This window comes from Melanotaenia boesemani, chromosome 9 (assembly GCF_017639745.1).
Source record: "Melanotaenia boesemani isolate fMelBoe1 chromosome 9, fMelBoe1.pri, whole genome shotgun sequence".
Taxonomy (NCBI): domain Eukaryota; kingdom Metazoa; phylum Chordata; class Actinopteri; order Atheriniformes; family Melanotaeniidae; genus Melanotaenia; species Melanotaenia boesemani.
In genome coordinates, this window is record NC_055690.1 from 1,559,079 (window position 1) to 1,576,419 (window position 17,341).

The window sequence follows — 17,341 nt, forward strand, 5'->3', positions numbered from 1 at the left end:
TTCTCTGAACCTGTTAAACACCTAAAAAGGTTTATTGTAACTTTAAACCTTTCCAAAGAAAACAGTTTCCCATCAGAATTTGGTCCTGAAAAGACACATGCTTGTTGAAATGTAGTCATCAGGCCAGGAAAACCCAGCAAGTCCAGACACGTGAATCATCTTCAGCTCGGAGCGTGATGCTCTGTTCTCATTTTCAATAATACAATGAGTCAAACGATCAACAGAACTCACTGTGGAATTTTGATAGAAAGGATTGTTCCAGTTACTGCAACAACATGGGAAAAACAGCGTTTTGAGTGAAGTTTCTTTGTGTTTTCTGGGGACATGAAAGTGTTTTGCAGGTGTGGTTCTTTTAAAGAGACAATGCTGAACTTCAACAGATTTTCTCAGTAATGTGCCCCAGACTGACAGCATCTTCTTCCATCTGTTCTCCGAGATCTCCCCTAACGATGACTAATCCCGCATCGTCTTCGTCCCGCATCTTCTCCGAGATCTCTCCAGTCAGTAATCAGTCTAATCTTGACTCTTGTCGTACCTCTTACTCTATTTCTCTCATTCTTTTCCTCTCCTCCCCAAAAATGTCTTCTGAATCAGCCACGGTGCGTGTTGCTAGCGGCCGTCGAGTTGACGTCCGCTTGCTAACATGTGACGTGGTGTGTGAAGCGAAACTTGGCTGCAACATTGTGCGGAAGAAAAAATAGTGTCTCGGGAATGTACGTAAGAAATTCCACTGTGGCATCAGACGGGTCAGAAAAGCAGAGGTTAAAGGTTGGAAGGTAAATAGTGCATCTTTTTTTACTTTTTCTTTTTTTTGTTTTTAATCTTGTCCTGTCCGGCCGAGGTAAGTTCATCATTTTTAATTTAGATACTGTCACATTTTATATTGACCTCTGAGAGAACAAAAGTGAAGAAAAAAGAGATATGAAAGTATAATTAAACATCATACATTTATTTACTGATAATACAGCCATTTAAACTAATCAGCTGCTACACCTGGAAAGAAACGTAACAGAAAACATTCTATAGCCTTTGTTTAAATATCGTTTTTCCTTGTTTGTATTCTCTTTCTCCCTTTTTTCTTCTTCTTTATTTTGATTTGATCAGTGTGTCCTGGATTTATTATGCAATTTATCATTATTTATTGTCTAACTCAATATTTAGTTTGAGAGTGGAGCAGTGCCCCTCCATTCTGTATCTATACAAAAAAATTTAATAGAGTATAAAAATTAAAAAAAAATCCTTTGGCTTATAAGGAAACAAAACTGAGAATCATCAGGAGCACCTACAGGAGGAAAAACCAGCAACCTTTAGCCCCGAGACTGTTTTACAGTCACTAAAATTCTGAAAATCAGCACGTAAAGCAGCATTTACTGGTTACTGCTGCCGACATGTAGATTTAGTTTAGTAGCTGTTAGCTGGAATGACTGAACCTCCCCAGGTGTTTGAAGAAAAAGCTGCAGATACTAAATGTTCTTCAATAACAAACAGGCTAAAAACAGTAACAATCCCAAACGTTTATTGAATATGAAGATCAAAATGCTTCCAGTGTTATAATAATAAAGACGAGCTACACATCAGCAACATGCGATGCTTGGTCATGAAGGGAAGCGTCTGTCTGCAACTCGTCTGCATGTACCACTGCATCCCCAACACATCACGCCAAAGCTGAGGCATCAATACGACGCCTCAGTCAACCAGGAGTTTCTACAATAATCTCATTCTTATCAAAAATACAGAACACTTACTGATAAATAAGAAACACTAACATTAAAATCTTTAGAAAAATAAAGAGTACAATGAAGAGCAAATGTTTTGCTTCATTTTATATTTGCATGAGAAAAAAGTCACAAATCTTTTACAGGAAGTTTTACCCATATTACCATGGATGTATAGTCATTATTTTACATGCATCATAATGTATTTAAGACAAAAACAGAGAAATTTGCAAAGACTTTATAAATGTTAAAAAAAAAAGGAAAAAACAAACAAAACATGAAACATGACAGCTATATGATGGTCCACATAAACCAGTTCTCCCACCACTCTACACTGCGTGATAACTCATTATAATCTAAAATATAACATGATAACATGATAATACCATGATCCTTAGTTATTACAGCCCACCACCACATAACACAGTAACCAGAAAACTTGTTACAGTTTATGTTTAACCCAGGATTTTTCCTCATTTCATAACGAAAACATTAAAACTGTAATCCAACTACAATCTGAGAAAAAAAAACTCACCAAGCTTAAAATTAAAATGACTAAAAGTTCTGGTCCTCTCCGTCCAGTCAGACGTTGGACTCGTTTATTCTGGGATTACCACAACTAACCAGTCGGTAATGACCCAGGAAACCAGCCCACTGACAAACTCCACATCAAGGCAAAGCAGTGACATTTTACAGTTTTTCCTCCCCATCAGAGTATAAGATATATCGTCCTCTTAAAGATCTGACATGTAAACTCACTGGTTTTACAGCCCTGTAGCTAATAATCATCCCAGCTGGAAAAAAAATATAAAAATTCTCTGGGAGCTAAATCAGATCACATATGATCTTTTTTCAGACTTACAGGAAAACGTCCAGCGAGACAAAGATTTTACATGTCGGGGACATTGCTGAGGATGAGTTGCTACTGGAACGTAGCAAACAATGGAAGTTTCACAGAAACCAGCTCATAAGCATCTAACATTGTTGTGAAGGCTATAACAGATATCTGGATGCAGCTCAGTTATTTCAGCCACTCACAGACGACCAGATGCTTTACATAACAGGCCTGAACACTCAAGCCTGAACTAACTCAGAACATTACCGTTGGGTTTCCAAACCGCCCTGCCGGGCAAGCGTGCTGGATGGGCTGGATGGGCCGGCTCCCCTGTCAAACAGCAGAAATATAAAATGCCTTTCATTAGCACAGTCATGGGAAAAAGTTCACTTCTAAGATATTATGTATCTGAAACTATGATCCGGTCCTCCTGAAGTTTGCTTTCCGGCCCTAAGTTTCATCGCCCTGATCTTAGATCCTGCTAAGGATCTAAGATCAGGGCGATGAAACTTATATTACTGAAATTATACTGTTAATTACACGCTCCACAAAATCTGGACCAAAACACAGAAACTGGGTGTGAAAGATGAAGTCCACCATGGAACCAACATGGCAGCCATCAGCCAGGCGCTGCTGATCGCTGCACCTGGAAAATCATCAGGTGAGATTATGCCAAGGAGGAAAGACATCTGCAATGATCTTCGAGAAGACATCGTGCTAAATCTGGGAAGGGCTATGTGGTCATTTTCATCTGGAGTCCATCATTCTACTCAGAGAAAGATTATCCTCAAGCAGAAAACAGTCAAAACAGCAGCCAATCTTTCCAGGAGTGGACGTCCCAGCAAGTTCAGGCCGAGATCGGACTGGACCCAGAGCCACATCTCAGACTCTCCAGGCCTCAGTCAGCATGTTAAAAGCTAAAGTTCAAGACAAAGCTGGGCGGGTTACAGCACGGCTTGGGTGAACAAACCACCAGACTTCTCATTCACCAACCTTTACCAGCACATTTGTTCTGAAATCCTACTTCCCAACATTTTACGGAAAGCGTGTCATTCACCAAAATCTTCTTACGTTGGATTTGTTCTCAGCTACAAATAAATCCTACAAACATCTAAGTCCCACAACTGTGTTGTTTTCTGCTGTCCTGTTGATTAAAATACAATAAAACCACAACGTTTAGTCAGATTTTTCAATAACTTTTGGTTAACTACAATATGTTTTGGTATTTAAGTTAAATTGAAAGAAATCGCAGATCATGTCCAAACACTGTAATTTCCCTCCAAGAAAAACTATTTTTTTTATCCATTTCATTCATTCAAGAACAAATCGCAGTCTAGACGGATTCTGATCTTCCTCCAACAGCATCAGAGCTAAAGACTGCCGTGGAGCAGAATTTCTCCACTATATGACTGATAATGTGATGAAAAACCATGTTGCTGCTGCAGGAACTTCATAGGATGGAACTTCTGTCACTCTGATTGTGTTTTTCCTCTAAAGAAAGAGAATCTGAGAATCTGAGGAGCAGAGAGACGTCCATGGTTTCATACCTCCAACAGACTGGCAGACGGTGTGATGGTAGCTCTCCATCTGCAGCAGACACCCCAGCGTCTCCATCATTTGCTCTTGGCGCAGTGTGTGAAGTTTGCTTTCCGCCTTGGAAACGCTGGTCTTCAGAGCCAAAGAAGCCGACTGGAGGACACTCATTCCTGAAACAAACGCAGGCGTTCCCGCTGACTGAGCTCCCATCACAGCAGCTTTCTACTAAATCTGCAGCAGCTGACAAGGACACACGTCTGAACCTTTTCCAGGGACCAGTGTGAATTTATTTTACACGCTGCAGCTCATTCTACTGTTTTTATGGACTTTGACTGAGTCTGCTAGTACACAACTAAAACATGATGGACACTTTTCTCCTTTCAACATTACTTTATCAGCTGTGGAAGCAGAACATGTCCATTAGATACTTTTAAGCTTCGCCTGAAATTTTTCAGTCTTTCTAAGTGATGGCTTACATTAATAACTACTTCCTTCAGACCAAAGTAGGATTTATAAAGTTACAGTACTTACCAGAGTTATCAGTGGCTTCCATGTCAATAAACACACCGTCCATCATTGCTTGTTTCAGGACCTTTTAGGAAACATAAACACCAGATAAATATCTGCAGCAGAACATGCAGTCGGACCAAATCTCACCATCTCAGCTGCTGGTTAGAACATCAACATGGAAGGTGTGTGTTTGGTATGCGTTGTGTTTTCTTTGTTTTCAATCATCATGGCTGCTGGCAGGAACCTTCTAGTGGCCCTGAAGAAGCCTCTGGCTGAACAGTGTTTCCTCCCGGCATTTTGTGGAGGAGCTTCTGCAGCCCCAGCAGAGAACCAGCCTTCTTTATCAGTTCCTTTAAGTTTAACTTATCACTGTATGTCATGGTCTGGAAGTTTTGCCATTTTCCATCTGGGTTCTTGGAATTTTGTCTTATGAATTTGATTTAATTTGGTCTTTTCTGTGGGTTTCTTTCTCTTCAAGAGTTGAGATTTGTTGTATTTGTTTGGTTTAGATTTCTGTTCTTTGGTGTCCAGTTAGCTTAAGTTCAGGAGGAGGTTTCTGTGTTTTGTAATTTGTTTCATTCTTCCAAGTTAATCTGTTTTCCTTTTTACAAGATGTCATTTTCTGTTTCAGCTGATTCCAGTTATATTGGATAGAGGTTGTTATCTTCTGTATGCTTGTTTTCTTCTGGGACTAAAACAGTATGTTTTTCATTGTGCAGGTGAAACAGGGAGTAATCCCTGTTTCACCTGCTGATTTGTAGCTCTCCTCCTTCAGTAAAAGTACTGCAGAATCTTTTTTTTGTTCAGGGGCTGATCTTCAGTAGTCTGTTTTTCCCACGTGTTGCTCTTTAGATTTCCTACCACTGCAGCCTCTCTTTGTAAGTTCGAAAATAAAACTCCAACTTCAACATGTTTGTTTTGATCAGTGAGTAGTGCATTAGTTTAAAATGTAAAATGATCCCAAAAAAAGTGAGATTCAACAAGTTTAATAAAGAAAAAGATCATCCTTCACTGTCCCCGTTTAAAAGCAGCACTTTGTCTACGTTCTGCCTTTAACATGAAAAATTCCACCGTGATGACGATGATGAGAAGCTGTTAGAACTAGTTCGGTGTAGGTGTGTGTTCAGTGTGCTGCTTCTCTCGTGTGAACACTGATTACTATGCTGCTACAAAACTGATGAAAATATGTCCATCACATGAGTCATCCTTCACACTGATGAAAACATAAAACTGCTTCACACACAACCGACCAAAAGTCTTAAAGTTCAGAGCCAACTGCAGAGCTGGAACTAGTTTACTATGTCATAAAAAACCTGTTATCCTGGATGTTTTCAGACCTGTTCATCAGAGCTGTCAGAAAACTATTTAAAGTCTGTGAAACACCCTGAGCTGAAAAACTGTCACCACATAGCAGGGTACCTCACAAAACAAAGGTATTTTTCTACGATTTGGCCTTCATCCATCCATCCATCCATCTTCTGCCGCGTATCTGGAGTCGGGTCGTGGGGGCAGCTGCCTAAGCAGGGAAACCCATACTTCCCTCTCCCCGGTCACATTCACCAGCTCATCCGGAGGGATCCCAAGGCGTTCCCAGGCCAGCCGAGAGATGTAGTCCGTCCAGCGTGTCCTGGGTCTTCCCCGGGGTCTCTTTCCGGTGGGACGTGCCCGGAACACCTCACCAGGGAGGCGTCCAGGAGGCATCCTGACCAGATGCCCAAGCCACCTCATCTGGCTCCTCTGGATGTGGAGGAGCAGCGGCTCTACACTGAGACCCTCCGGGATCACCGAGCTTCTCACCCTATCTCTAAGGGAGAGCCCGGCCACCCTCATTTCGGCTGCTTGTACTCGCGATCTTGTTCTTTGGTCACTACCCACAGCTGGTGACCATAGGTGAGGGTAGGAACGTAGATCGACCGGTAAATCGAGAGCTTTGTCTTTTGGCTCAGCTCCTTCTTCACCACGACAGACTGAAGCACAGTCCGCATCACTGCAGAAGCCACACCGATCCGCCTGTCGATCTCCCGCTCCATCCTTCCCTCACTCGTGAGCAAGACCTCGAGATACGTGAACCCCTCCACTTGAGGCAGGACCCTATTGCAGACCCGGAGGGAGCACTCCACCCTTTTACGGCTGAGGACCATGGTCTCGGACTTGGAGGTGCTGATTCTCATCCCAGCAGCTTCACAATCGGCTGCGAATCGCTCCAGTGAGAGCTGACTTCTCAAAGTCCACAAAGCACATGTAGATTGGTTGGGCAAACTCCCATGCCCCCTCAAAGACCCTGAAGAGGGTGTAGAGCTGGTCCACTGTTCAATGACCGGGACGAAAACCACACTGCTCCTCCTCAATCCGAGGTTCGACTATCCGACTGACCCTCCTCTCAAGCACCCCTAAATAGACCTTACCGGGGAGGCTGAGGAGTGTGATCCCCCTGTAGTTGGAACACACCCTCCAGTCCACCTTTCTGAAGAGGGGGACCACCACCCCAGTCTGCCAGTCCAGGAGAACTGTCCCCGATGTCCATGCGATGCTGCAGAGGCGTGTCAGCCAAGACAGCCCTACAGCATCCAGAGCCTTAAGGAACTCTGGGCGGACCTCATCCACCCCCGGGGCCTTGCCACCGAGGAGCTTTTTAACCACCTCAGCGACCTCAGCCCCAGAGATGGGAGAACCAGCACCAGCTACCCCAGACTCTGCTTCCTCATCAGAAGACGTGTTGGTGGGATTGAGAATGTCTTCGAAGTATTCCCTCCACCGCCTCACAACATCCCGAGTTGAGGTCAGCAGCCCCCCATCCCCACTGTACACAGTGTTGACGGAGCACTGCTTTCCCCTCCTGATGGTGGATGGTGGACCAGAATCTCCTCGAAGCCATCCAGAAGTCATTCTTCATGGCCTCTCCAAACTCCTCCCATGCCCGAGTTTTTGCCTTAGCGACAGCCGAAGCTGCACTCCGCTCAGCCCGCCAATACCCATCAGCTGCCTGTGGAGTTCCACAGGCCAAAAAGACCCGATAGCACTCCTTCTTCAGCTTGTCGGCATTGCAGCACTGCTGGTGTCCACCAATGAGTTCGGGAGTTACCGCCACGACAGGCACCGACGACCTTACGGCCACAGCTGCGGCTGGCCGCCTCGACAATAGAGGCATGGAACACAGCCCATTCGGACTCAATGTCCCCCACCTCATGACATGCTTGAAGCTCTGCTGGAGATGGGAGTTGAAACTCTTTCTGACAGGGGACTCTGCCAGACGTTCCCAGCAGACCCTCACAACACGCTTGGGTCTGCCAGGCCTGACCGGCATTCTCCCCCACCATCTGAGCCAACTCACCACCAGGTGGTGATCAGTTGACAGCTCCGCCCCTCTCTTCACCCAAGTGTCCAGAACATGCGGCCGCAAGTCCAACGATACGACTACAAAGCCGATCATCGAATCAACTGCGGCCTAGAGTGTCCTGGTGCCAAGTGCACATGTGGACACTCTTATGTCTGAACAAGGTGTTCGTTATGGACAGTCCATGACAAGCACAGAAGTCCAACAACAAAACACCACTCGGATTTAGATTAGGGGGGCCGTTCCTCCCAATCACGCCCCTCCAGGTCTCGCTGTCATTGCCCACGTGAGCATTGAAGTCCCCCAGCAGAACGAGGGAGTCCCCGGAAGGAGTGCTCTCCAACACCCCCTCCAAAAACTCCAAAAAAGGGTGGGTACTCTAAACTGCTATTTGGTGTATAAGTACAAACAACAGTCAGGACCCGTCCCCCCACCCGAAGGTGGAGGGAGGCTAACCTTTCATCCACCGGGGTAAACCCCAACGTACAGGCGCCAAGTCGGGAGGCAATGAGCATGCCCACACCTGCTCGACGCCTCTCACCGGGAGCAACTCCAGAGTGGAAGAGGGTCCAGCCCCTCTCAAGGACAGTGGTTCCAGAGCCCAAGCCGTACGTCGAGGTGAGTCCAACTGTATCCAGCCGGAACTGCTCAAATTCGCGCACCAGCTCAGGCTCCTTCCCCGCCAGAGAGGTGACATTCCACATCCCTAGAGCTAGCTTTTGCAGTCGAGAATCAGACTGCCAGGGTCCCCACCTCTGGCAGCCGCCCAGCTCACAATGCACCTGACCCCTATGGCCCCTCCTGCAGGTGGTGATCCCACGGAAGGCTGAGCCCAACAGGGCGTGACGTGACATGTGCGACCTGTGTTTGCACTCAGGAACAGCATGGATGCCCACAAAACCGGTTTATGGATTGTCCAGACCACAGGCCAAAGACGAGATTCAGAACGGTTATTTTCCGCCACCTCGCCGTTCCTCGTCTGCGGCATGTTCTCTGTCAAAGACGCCATGTTTCGTGTTTTGTGGAAGTGGCACTGTGACACGGAAGGCTTTTCTGACTGGACAGGATTTGGGGATCACGCCACCACCTTAAGCAGGGCTATGGGGGTATTTTTCTATCTTTAATCTGGAGTGTAATTGTTTGCTTTGAGAGCAAGATTTCTGGTTTTCACGCTCAAATATCATCCTGCTCTCTTTCAAAACTCTGCTCTCACAGTCCCTCTTGTTTTCAAATATATCGTTCTTCCTTTCAAAACTCTGCTCAGACTTGGTCTCTTTCCCTCACACTCAGACACTTTCTCTGCTCTCAAAACTTCTGCTCTTGGTTATTTTTTCCTCTCTCTTGGGTTGCTGAATGAGCTGTCTGTCAAACCTCCTCCAGCCAATAGAATACGAGATTATTCGAGAAAATAGTCCTCACCTTCTTCAGGGTGCGCTTGTTTTACTTCACATAGTGACGCCAAACTATTTAACAGTTTTTTTTCTTGTTTTTTTTTTATTATTATTATTATTGGTTATTATAATCATTTTATGCTTTTCCACTTTACTTTTAAAGTAGACATTTATTTGTCAGTAAAATTATAACTCATTGAGCCTCTGGTAGATTTATGTGATCGGCTACTGCCTCAACTAAGATGACTTCATGAAAACACATAAAGCAGTGGTTTGCAACTGGCGGCCTGCCAATAATATCTAGCCCACCAGATTACGTTGATTAAATAAATAAAAAAATAAAGAAAGAAAGAAGTTAACTTACCCACATTCTAATCCTGGATTTGTTGAGCTTACTAGAAATTTTCGTGCCTTAAACCACAGGCGTCAGACTCCAGTCCTCGAGAGCCGGCATCCTGCAGGGCCAGTATCCTGCAGATACTGGCCCTCGAGTACCGGAGTCTGACACCCCTGTTTTAAATCATTCTAGTTTTTACAAATGCTGAAACATGTCATGTTGATATAAACCATGGCAACCAATTAGTTCACATAGCTACATTTCTTTAAAGCCACTAGTAGTTTAATCAACTTACAGGTCCAGAACCTCAATCTCCAGGACTGTGAGAATGGGTTTGGGTTTTATTAGCAGCTACTATTTATTTGCCGGTGGTGGTTTCTTTTCCTAGACTTTCCTTTTTTATTCATGGTGCCAAGTTTAAAATTCAAAGAGGGCAGAACTTTATAATATTGTCTAATTGTTAACATAACACAGGAATTTTTTTAACCAGGAGGTCCCTTTAAGATTCAAAATCTCTTTTTCAAGAGCACATAACTCAAATTTAGAGTACAGCGATCAAAAAAAGGTTAAATTTCAGCTGAGTCTCCATCTCCCATGAGCCTTTGCGGTCCAGATATGTTGAGTTTTGAAAATATCCCTGCCCCTCTCACAGAAATTTTGCGTTTTCTTGGCTAATCATTATTATTACACTGCACAATGTAGAAAACTATATGAAACAACTTGTTTTATTAATGAGACGCTGTTTATACAAAACATAAAATGATAATTAGTCACTACTAAAAAGTTTATGTAAAACAAGCGCACCCTGAAGAAGGTGTGGACTATTTGCTCGAATTATCTCGTTGTTACATCCCCAGGCCATCCGCCTGAGAAAGTATGTAGAAGCATGAATGAATGCTACGACTGATTGACTGGAACTAGATCCAGCTGGAGAGACCCGCCTGCCATGCTGAGGATTGGACAGCGGCATTCACTTCTGGGTTCCTTTGGCACCGCCCAATCCTGGATTGGACAGCTCGCACCGCACCTCCACCGGCACGGCCCAATCAGATCGCTGCGGGAGCCATAAGATGGAGCTGCCAACGTCAATCGGGGCAGCTGTGATTCATTGGACTCACAGTGTGCCAAGCTGGGATTGTGATAGACGCTGGTCTGTGTTTTGGATTTATGGTAAAACCTGAGTGGTTTGGTAAGCTTTGTGATTCCCTTATTTTGGTTGTTTGCACGATTGTGCTAGTCCTTAAGAGTTGAGAAAAGACACTCCTCTTTTGTGAATATTTTGAGTTTGTATAGAAGATTTTGGTTTCTATTTAGAAGAGTTTTGTTTGTTATTTCTCTAGGAGATCTTTTGTTTGTTTTGTGATATCCTCGTTAAAGAGTTGAAGTTTGTTTTTTGTTATTTTGGCTAACAAGACTGTTTGTTTGGTTAATGGTAATTTACCTATTTAAGGACACCTTTTGTTTGGCTGTTTGTTTCTTTTGTTACCAGATAGGATATAACCTGAGATAGGACACCCTTTGTTTGTATTTGGATTTGTTTGTTTGAACCTGGTTTTTGTATATTAAATTATTGTTACTTTTATATATCCTCCCTTTTGGTCTGGTTCATTTCAGTTTGTTATCGTCCCTGAACCCCTAGATCTGAGAAGGGGACGTAACACTCGTATTCTATTGGCTGGAGGAGGTTTGACAGACAGCTCATTCAGCAACCCAAGAGAGAGGAAAAAATAACCAAGAGCAGAAGTTTTGAGCGCAGAGAAAGTGTCTGAGTGTGAGGAAAAGAGACCAAGTCTGAGCAGAGTTTTGAAAGGAAGAACGATATATTTGAAAACAAGAGGGACTTTCTGAGTGTGAGAGCAGAGTTTTGAAAGAGAGCAGGATGATATTTGAGCGTGAAAACCAGAAATCTTGCTCTCAAAGCAAACAATTATATTCTTGATTAAAGATAGAAAAATACCCCCATACAGGGCCACTCAGTTCATTCCTACGAGGGTCACATTGCAGCAGGTTTTCCATGTGTCCCTGCTCCAACATGCTTCACTCAAATTAATGAGGCATTGAGCAGAACTTGATAAGCTGTTGGATTAATATAATTTGATTCAGGTGTGCCGAAGCAGGAATACATTGGAAACTTGCTGGATTGTGGCTCTCGTAGGACCAGATTGAGTAGCCCTGACCTAAAGGTTTGGCATGCTTATGAATGTGCTTAACAACGCACGTTTGTGGGTAGGTCTGGATGGATTTCTTTTCTAAAATCGAAGTGGTGCGGACTCAAGTTTTTTTTTCTAGACGGAGGGGGCGGGAAATTCAGTTTTACAAAAACTCCATGTGTACACGGCGTTAATCTGCAGAAATCTCTACATCGATGACTTGTGACAAACTGGGCTGCTGCTATTTAAAATGAAATATAATCTGATGAGCTGTGATGAGAGTGATGCTGCTGTGTGAAATACCACAAACAGAGAGCCAATCCCACTCTCAGGGCCAGACATTAAACTTAAAATAATAATAAAAACGCTCTAACCTCTAAGACTCTGACGTAGCCATTCTCAGCACTGAGATGGAGGCAGGACTTCCCTGAGTTGTTGGTCTCGTTGACATTGGCCCCCAAACGGATCAAATCTGCCACCATGAGGTGATGGTTGTGCTTTGCTGCATAGAGGAGGGCGGTCTGTGAGCAGAAAACAGCAAAAATGAAACAAAACGTTGTGACACTGAGGCAAAAACATCCTGGCCTGTGAGGCTGCTGTTCTACATTTACCCACATTTGCATCATTTATGTGAGTTCTAGAAAATTAAGTTCTAAAACAGCTGGTTACCTGTTTACAGAAATAAAGACAAACGAGGAGTGGGGGGGTCAAGGATGCAGCTTTGGACTGGATTGCCTCATATTTATCTGTTTGTTTTGGTGACCTACAGGGCTCAGGACTTGGACCACTTCTATTCTCTTCATATTCTACACTTTTCATTACCAAAGAAACTTGACTGATCAGTTGCTGAAGTTACAGGCTGGTCTTGGAAATATAAAGATCTGGATGACAGATGATCAGAGGTGACAGTGTTTGGACCAAATGACTCCTGTGAATCTGTGAGATGTTCTGGTTTTTTTCGACCCCTGACAGGATATTTTAAGAAAACCATAACCAACCTGGGTTATAAGCTGGACAGGGATTTTAAATTATTCGTTCATTTTTCTGAACCACTTAGTCCATGACGGGTCGTGGGTAAGCTGGAGCCTATCCCAGCATTAACAGGTGAGAGGCAGGTACACCCTGAACCAGTCCATCGCAGGGCCAGCCAACACATCGCTCTCGGTTCTGTCCCTGCACGCTCGGCTAAACAGTCCTTTGGTCGGTTTCCCGTCGAAAACAGAAAGAACTTCTCTAAAGTGTCAACACGTATAAACAACGCTGAGCACATGTGTAAAGGGCAATTCCACTGAATTCTTGAGAACCTAGACCACATTAGACCAGCCCCAATGAAGTGTCATAACTTAGCACTTTATATATATATTGGTATTTCTTTGTTATGGTGTCCCACAGAGCTCCGGACCTGGACCACTTCTATTTACTCTGTGCAGCACGTACTAGACACCAAGGTCGTTTTTGACCATAAAGCTATAAGGTTTAAAATAGTTATGAAATCTTTCGCATCACATGTAAACATTTAAACACCAAGCTTTTATCTGTCATCATGTCACAAGACCACCCCACTCTTGGCATGATGGTCAGCTTACTGTTTGTAAAATCTCTGGGGCCAGAATCGGGGAGAGAGCCTTTAGATTTCGTGTCGAGGACTCAGACACCCATTGTGTTTTTAAACCATGGTCATGTGAGCCAGTTCTTTAAATATTCATTTCTACGTGTTCGGGAATGATTTGAACCCTGCTCCACTGTTTTTAAGAGTTGTCTTTGATTTTTGCTGTTTTGTTTTTTTTATCATCATTACTTTCACCCTGCTACTAAATGTCTCTAAATAATATGAATAAAATCATTCACATGTAGAAAATACAGAGAAACATAAGCTGTTATATTTGTGTACCATTCCATCAGCGTCTTTAAGGTCCAGGCTGCTGAGCGCCGCCATCCTTTCAGCGATGGCGAACCCCAGCGCTCGTTTCCCCAAACACACCACTGTATGGAGCACTCTGAAAGGAGAAATGTGGAAATAAATTTATATTTAGGGTATTTGATGGCAGAAAATTTGCTGTTTTTTGAAGGTGGAGTTTACTGAACAACACAGGACCTGCTTCATTGTCAGGTTGAAATTATTAATGCATTAATTAAAATGTAGTCAGTGTATTTTACCGGTATAAATGAGTAAAAGCATCATTTACACTCTGTCTGCTTTGTGCAACAAACTTACGTCCTGCCATGTTCGTTGCTGGCCAGCAGGTCTGCATCAGAGGTTCCCCTCAGCTTGCTCTCCTCTCTCTGCAGCTGTGCCCAAAAAAAAGCTGAGCTGCTCAATTTCTGGTCACAGTCGTGAGGATGGAACCACTCCTCTCCTTGTTCACCACTTCTGTGCACGTTTTCCCCACCAGAAAGCTGAAAGGGGGAGAACATGCAGTCCGGAGGAGACATGGCGTGGTGGTACTCTGCAGGACCTGGAGAGTAAATCATGTAGGACTCCGGGCTGGGAATCATTTCGTCGGACTCATCTCTGCATGCTGCCTCTACGGGAGATAATGTGGGAAGATCGTGTCGCATATGAGTTGTATGTAGTATTTAAAGAAGCTTGTTTTAGCTTGTGGATGTGCTCAGGAGGAATTACCAGTTGGAGACATCTCCGGGTGCGTTGGAAAGCCGCAGGCGGCTAGACTTTGGAGCGGGGGGTGGTAGGTGTTACCAGATCTGAGATCCTCCTCTAGCACCTCGATGATGATAGCTAGTTCCTCGAGGCTTTTCATGGGGCGTTGTGCCTGAAAGGCAGAAGCAGTCACATGGTGCAGGTATTTGAACCGCTCCTCAGAATGACATGTGAAGCTCAGCATTCCACAAACTAGCTCTGTGAAAAGTCTTCCAACTTACTCTGGCTGCTCGCTCTCTGTGGCAAGTTCTGGCTCGTTTCCTGTTTCCTGAGGAAGAAAATATAAACGCGGGTCGTTGAGCAGCATGAAGGAGGTCTGTAGGTCTGAAAAGTTTTCTTTCAACTTCAAGCTCTTCCAGAGAAACAAAACTCACACAGGTTACCACATTTTGATTTTACTGACCTGGACTCGGTTTATGGCCTTTCTCCTGCATTTTTAAGGAAACAAAAAGAAAAGTTGTATTATGAGCAGTTTGCTCTTAAACACAAACAAATGAACATTATATGACTCCAGATTTTCATGTCAGGTTTGTACAGTCTGTTTTCTCCTCCAAGCAGACTATAAAGCAGTTAAATCAGCTTAAATAAAAAAAGTAGATCTCAGGACTCATTAAGACACGATTAATAAAAAGTGGAATTAAAGTGGAAATTTGCTCTGCCATCAAAGGAAGAATTACCACCGTTTAGCTTCAGTTACTTTGCTGAAAAGACCCATTTTTCTCAAAGCAAAACAAAAAAAAAAAAACACAGAATGACTCATTACTGTGGAAATGATTTCTTTTTAGTGTTGTGAAACCCTTTTTCAGTAAAAAGTTTGAGCAATCAGGGTCGAGTCAGAGACAAGACAAGACTGGAAGGACGAGGCGATGACGTGTGTGTGTGTGTGTTTACCTTGTGGGAAATGTTTTAACTTTAACTGCCACATCTCTGCACACACACCAATATAATAAATATATAAATATACCCCCTGATCTGGAGGTCCCTGGCCCTGGGACAGGCGGCTGTTTCTCAGCAGATCCCTTACAGGCATTCTGACTCGGACCCCGAGGTAGACCTTCTCTCCACCATAGATGGAACATCTTGTACCTTGATGGAAACAGAGGACGGTGAGCTGACATGGCGGCATCAAACGGCAGGTTCCAAAAGTAAAATAAATCTTCGTTTAGTTGATGACAAGACTCTTTTTATTCTGATGGGCTGTAAAACCAACACAGCTGTCCAGGGAAACACTGAACATCTGCTCTCACGTTGCAGATATTTTAATGTAAGACTGGATCTTAGTTTCCTGACATCCCTGTTTTTTACAGGCTGGTGGAGGCTATTTGTCTCCTGGTCTGTGGCTTCATGGAAAGTTTATACAACAGAAAAAGAACATTTTTCTCCTTTAATGCAACAATAGAAACAGCAGTAGACAGCTGGTTAAAGCCCTCAGCGCGTTTTACATGTTTACTCTTCACTTTGTTTTGACTCAAACATTTTGACGTGTTTTAGGATGTAATTCCTGTTTCGCTATGACCACTGATTTAACAAACCTCATCTGTAAAAACAAACACTGAACTACTTCATGCATCAAATGAAGCAGAGAACAGGTCACTTTAGAGGAACCGGACCTTTTTTCCCGCCGCTCGCGCGGCAGACGGTCACCGCGGGGACAGGTGCGCCTGTTCCGGCCTCGGCTCCAGCTGCTGGATCCTTTCTTTTGTCCCGTCCTCTCATCTCATAGAACTACCGAGAGAGGAGAAGTTTACCACCTCGACTGACCAACAAGCAGCTTCATTAGAGAATGAAATGAAACCTACGTGATTCTATCCCCGCGCGCATCTGGAAGGTCTCCACAGCAGCAGCTGGTCGACTCACCGCTCCTCCGGGTCTCTCTGAGCTACATTTGGTAACGTGACACCAGTTCTATCATGGAGGAGGACGCCCTCGACTGCTGTCTTATTCAGGTGCTCTACCTCCTATTGCACTGGCATTGAGCAGAGACGTTTCAAATGACTCTCCCGGCCCTGGGTGAAACTGGGGCCCCCACCCTCACAGGTTTCTGTCCCTAAAACACCACAGACGTTTCCCTCACAAATTAAATGTCTTCAGACTGGAATTTCTGTCTTCCAAACATTTTGTTTAAAGTATACTGTGTAACTTTCTGGCACACATGGTCCTGACTGCTTCTGTCATGTCTGGACACCCCTGTTCACCCTGCAGCATCCAGAGGCTGAAACACTGCTTCCAGGACACTGTCTCACTTTATAGCTGAGCAATGCACCATGTCACACAGAGCCAGCCCCACCACCACCACCCCCCTCCACCTCCTCCAAGGTGTACAGAAACCACTCCAAACATTCAGTCATATAAATGACTTTTTAATTGTCAGTAGGCATTATTTATGATCTATTGTTACTGTTATTAGTAACCAAGTTTTTGTTTTTTGCGCCCCCCCCCCCCCCCCCCCCCCCCCCGTCTTGTCCAGCATGGTGGCGGACAAGAGGAGCTTTGGGTGAAAGGCTCCTGTTGATAATCTCATTTTTCAAAATTTCTTTATTTGTTTAAATATATTGTTTTATTTGAAATTATAGAATTTGTGTAATCGTCCTGGACCTGACTGAAGGGGACAGGAAAGAAGGAGAATAATGAAGAGAAGTTAAAAAAAAAAAAAGAAAAAAGGAAGAGGAGACAAAGATCCAGCAGATAGAAGCAACAAGCTTCAGTTCATCCTAACAGCAGACAAGCAGCTGCTACACCTGTACAGAAACACAGCAGAGAATTTCCTACAGCTTTTACAGGTAAACTAAGCAGACAATCATCAGGAGTTCCTAAAAAATAACCAAGACAACAACAACATGTATCACAACAACAACCAAAGAACCAGAAACACAC

The 17,341-nt window shown here is 43.9% G+C and overlaps 1 protein-coding gene across 2 annotated transcripts; it reads right to left on the reverse strand.

Annotated features, from left to right (window-relative positions):
* Positions 1-1,499: 1,499 nt before the first annotated feature.
* Positions 1,500-16,394, reverse strand: zgc:113279 (uncharacterized protein LOC553749 homolog). Of its 2 annotated transcripts, none has more exons than XM_041995681.1 (12): positions 16,267-16,394; positions 16,078-16,192; positions 15,432-15,553; positions 14,871-14,892; positions 14,689-14,735; positions 14,432-14,579; positions 14,024-14,333; positions 13,700-13,805; positions 12,183-12,329; positions 4,618-4,678; positions 4,098-4,256; positions 1,500-2,880 (listed from the first exon to the last, which is right to left on the reverse strand). In XM_041995681.1, exons 2-12 carry the CDS (start codon positions 16,181-16,183, stop codon positions 2,801-2,803), a joined length of 1,308 nt encoding a protein of 435 aa, XP_041851615.1. In that variant the 5' UTR covers positions 16,184-16,192; positions 16,267-16,394; the 3' UTR covers positions 1,500-2,800. The 2 variants fall into 2 exon arrangements, with proteins under 2 accessions (XP_041851615.1, XP_041851614.1); XM_041995680.1 differs by having other exon boundaries at positions 14,871-14,895.
* Positions 16,395-17,341: the final 947 nt, after the last annotated feature.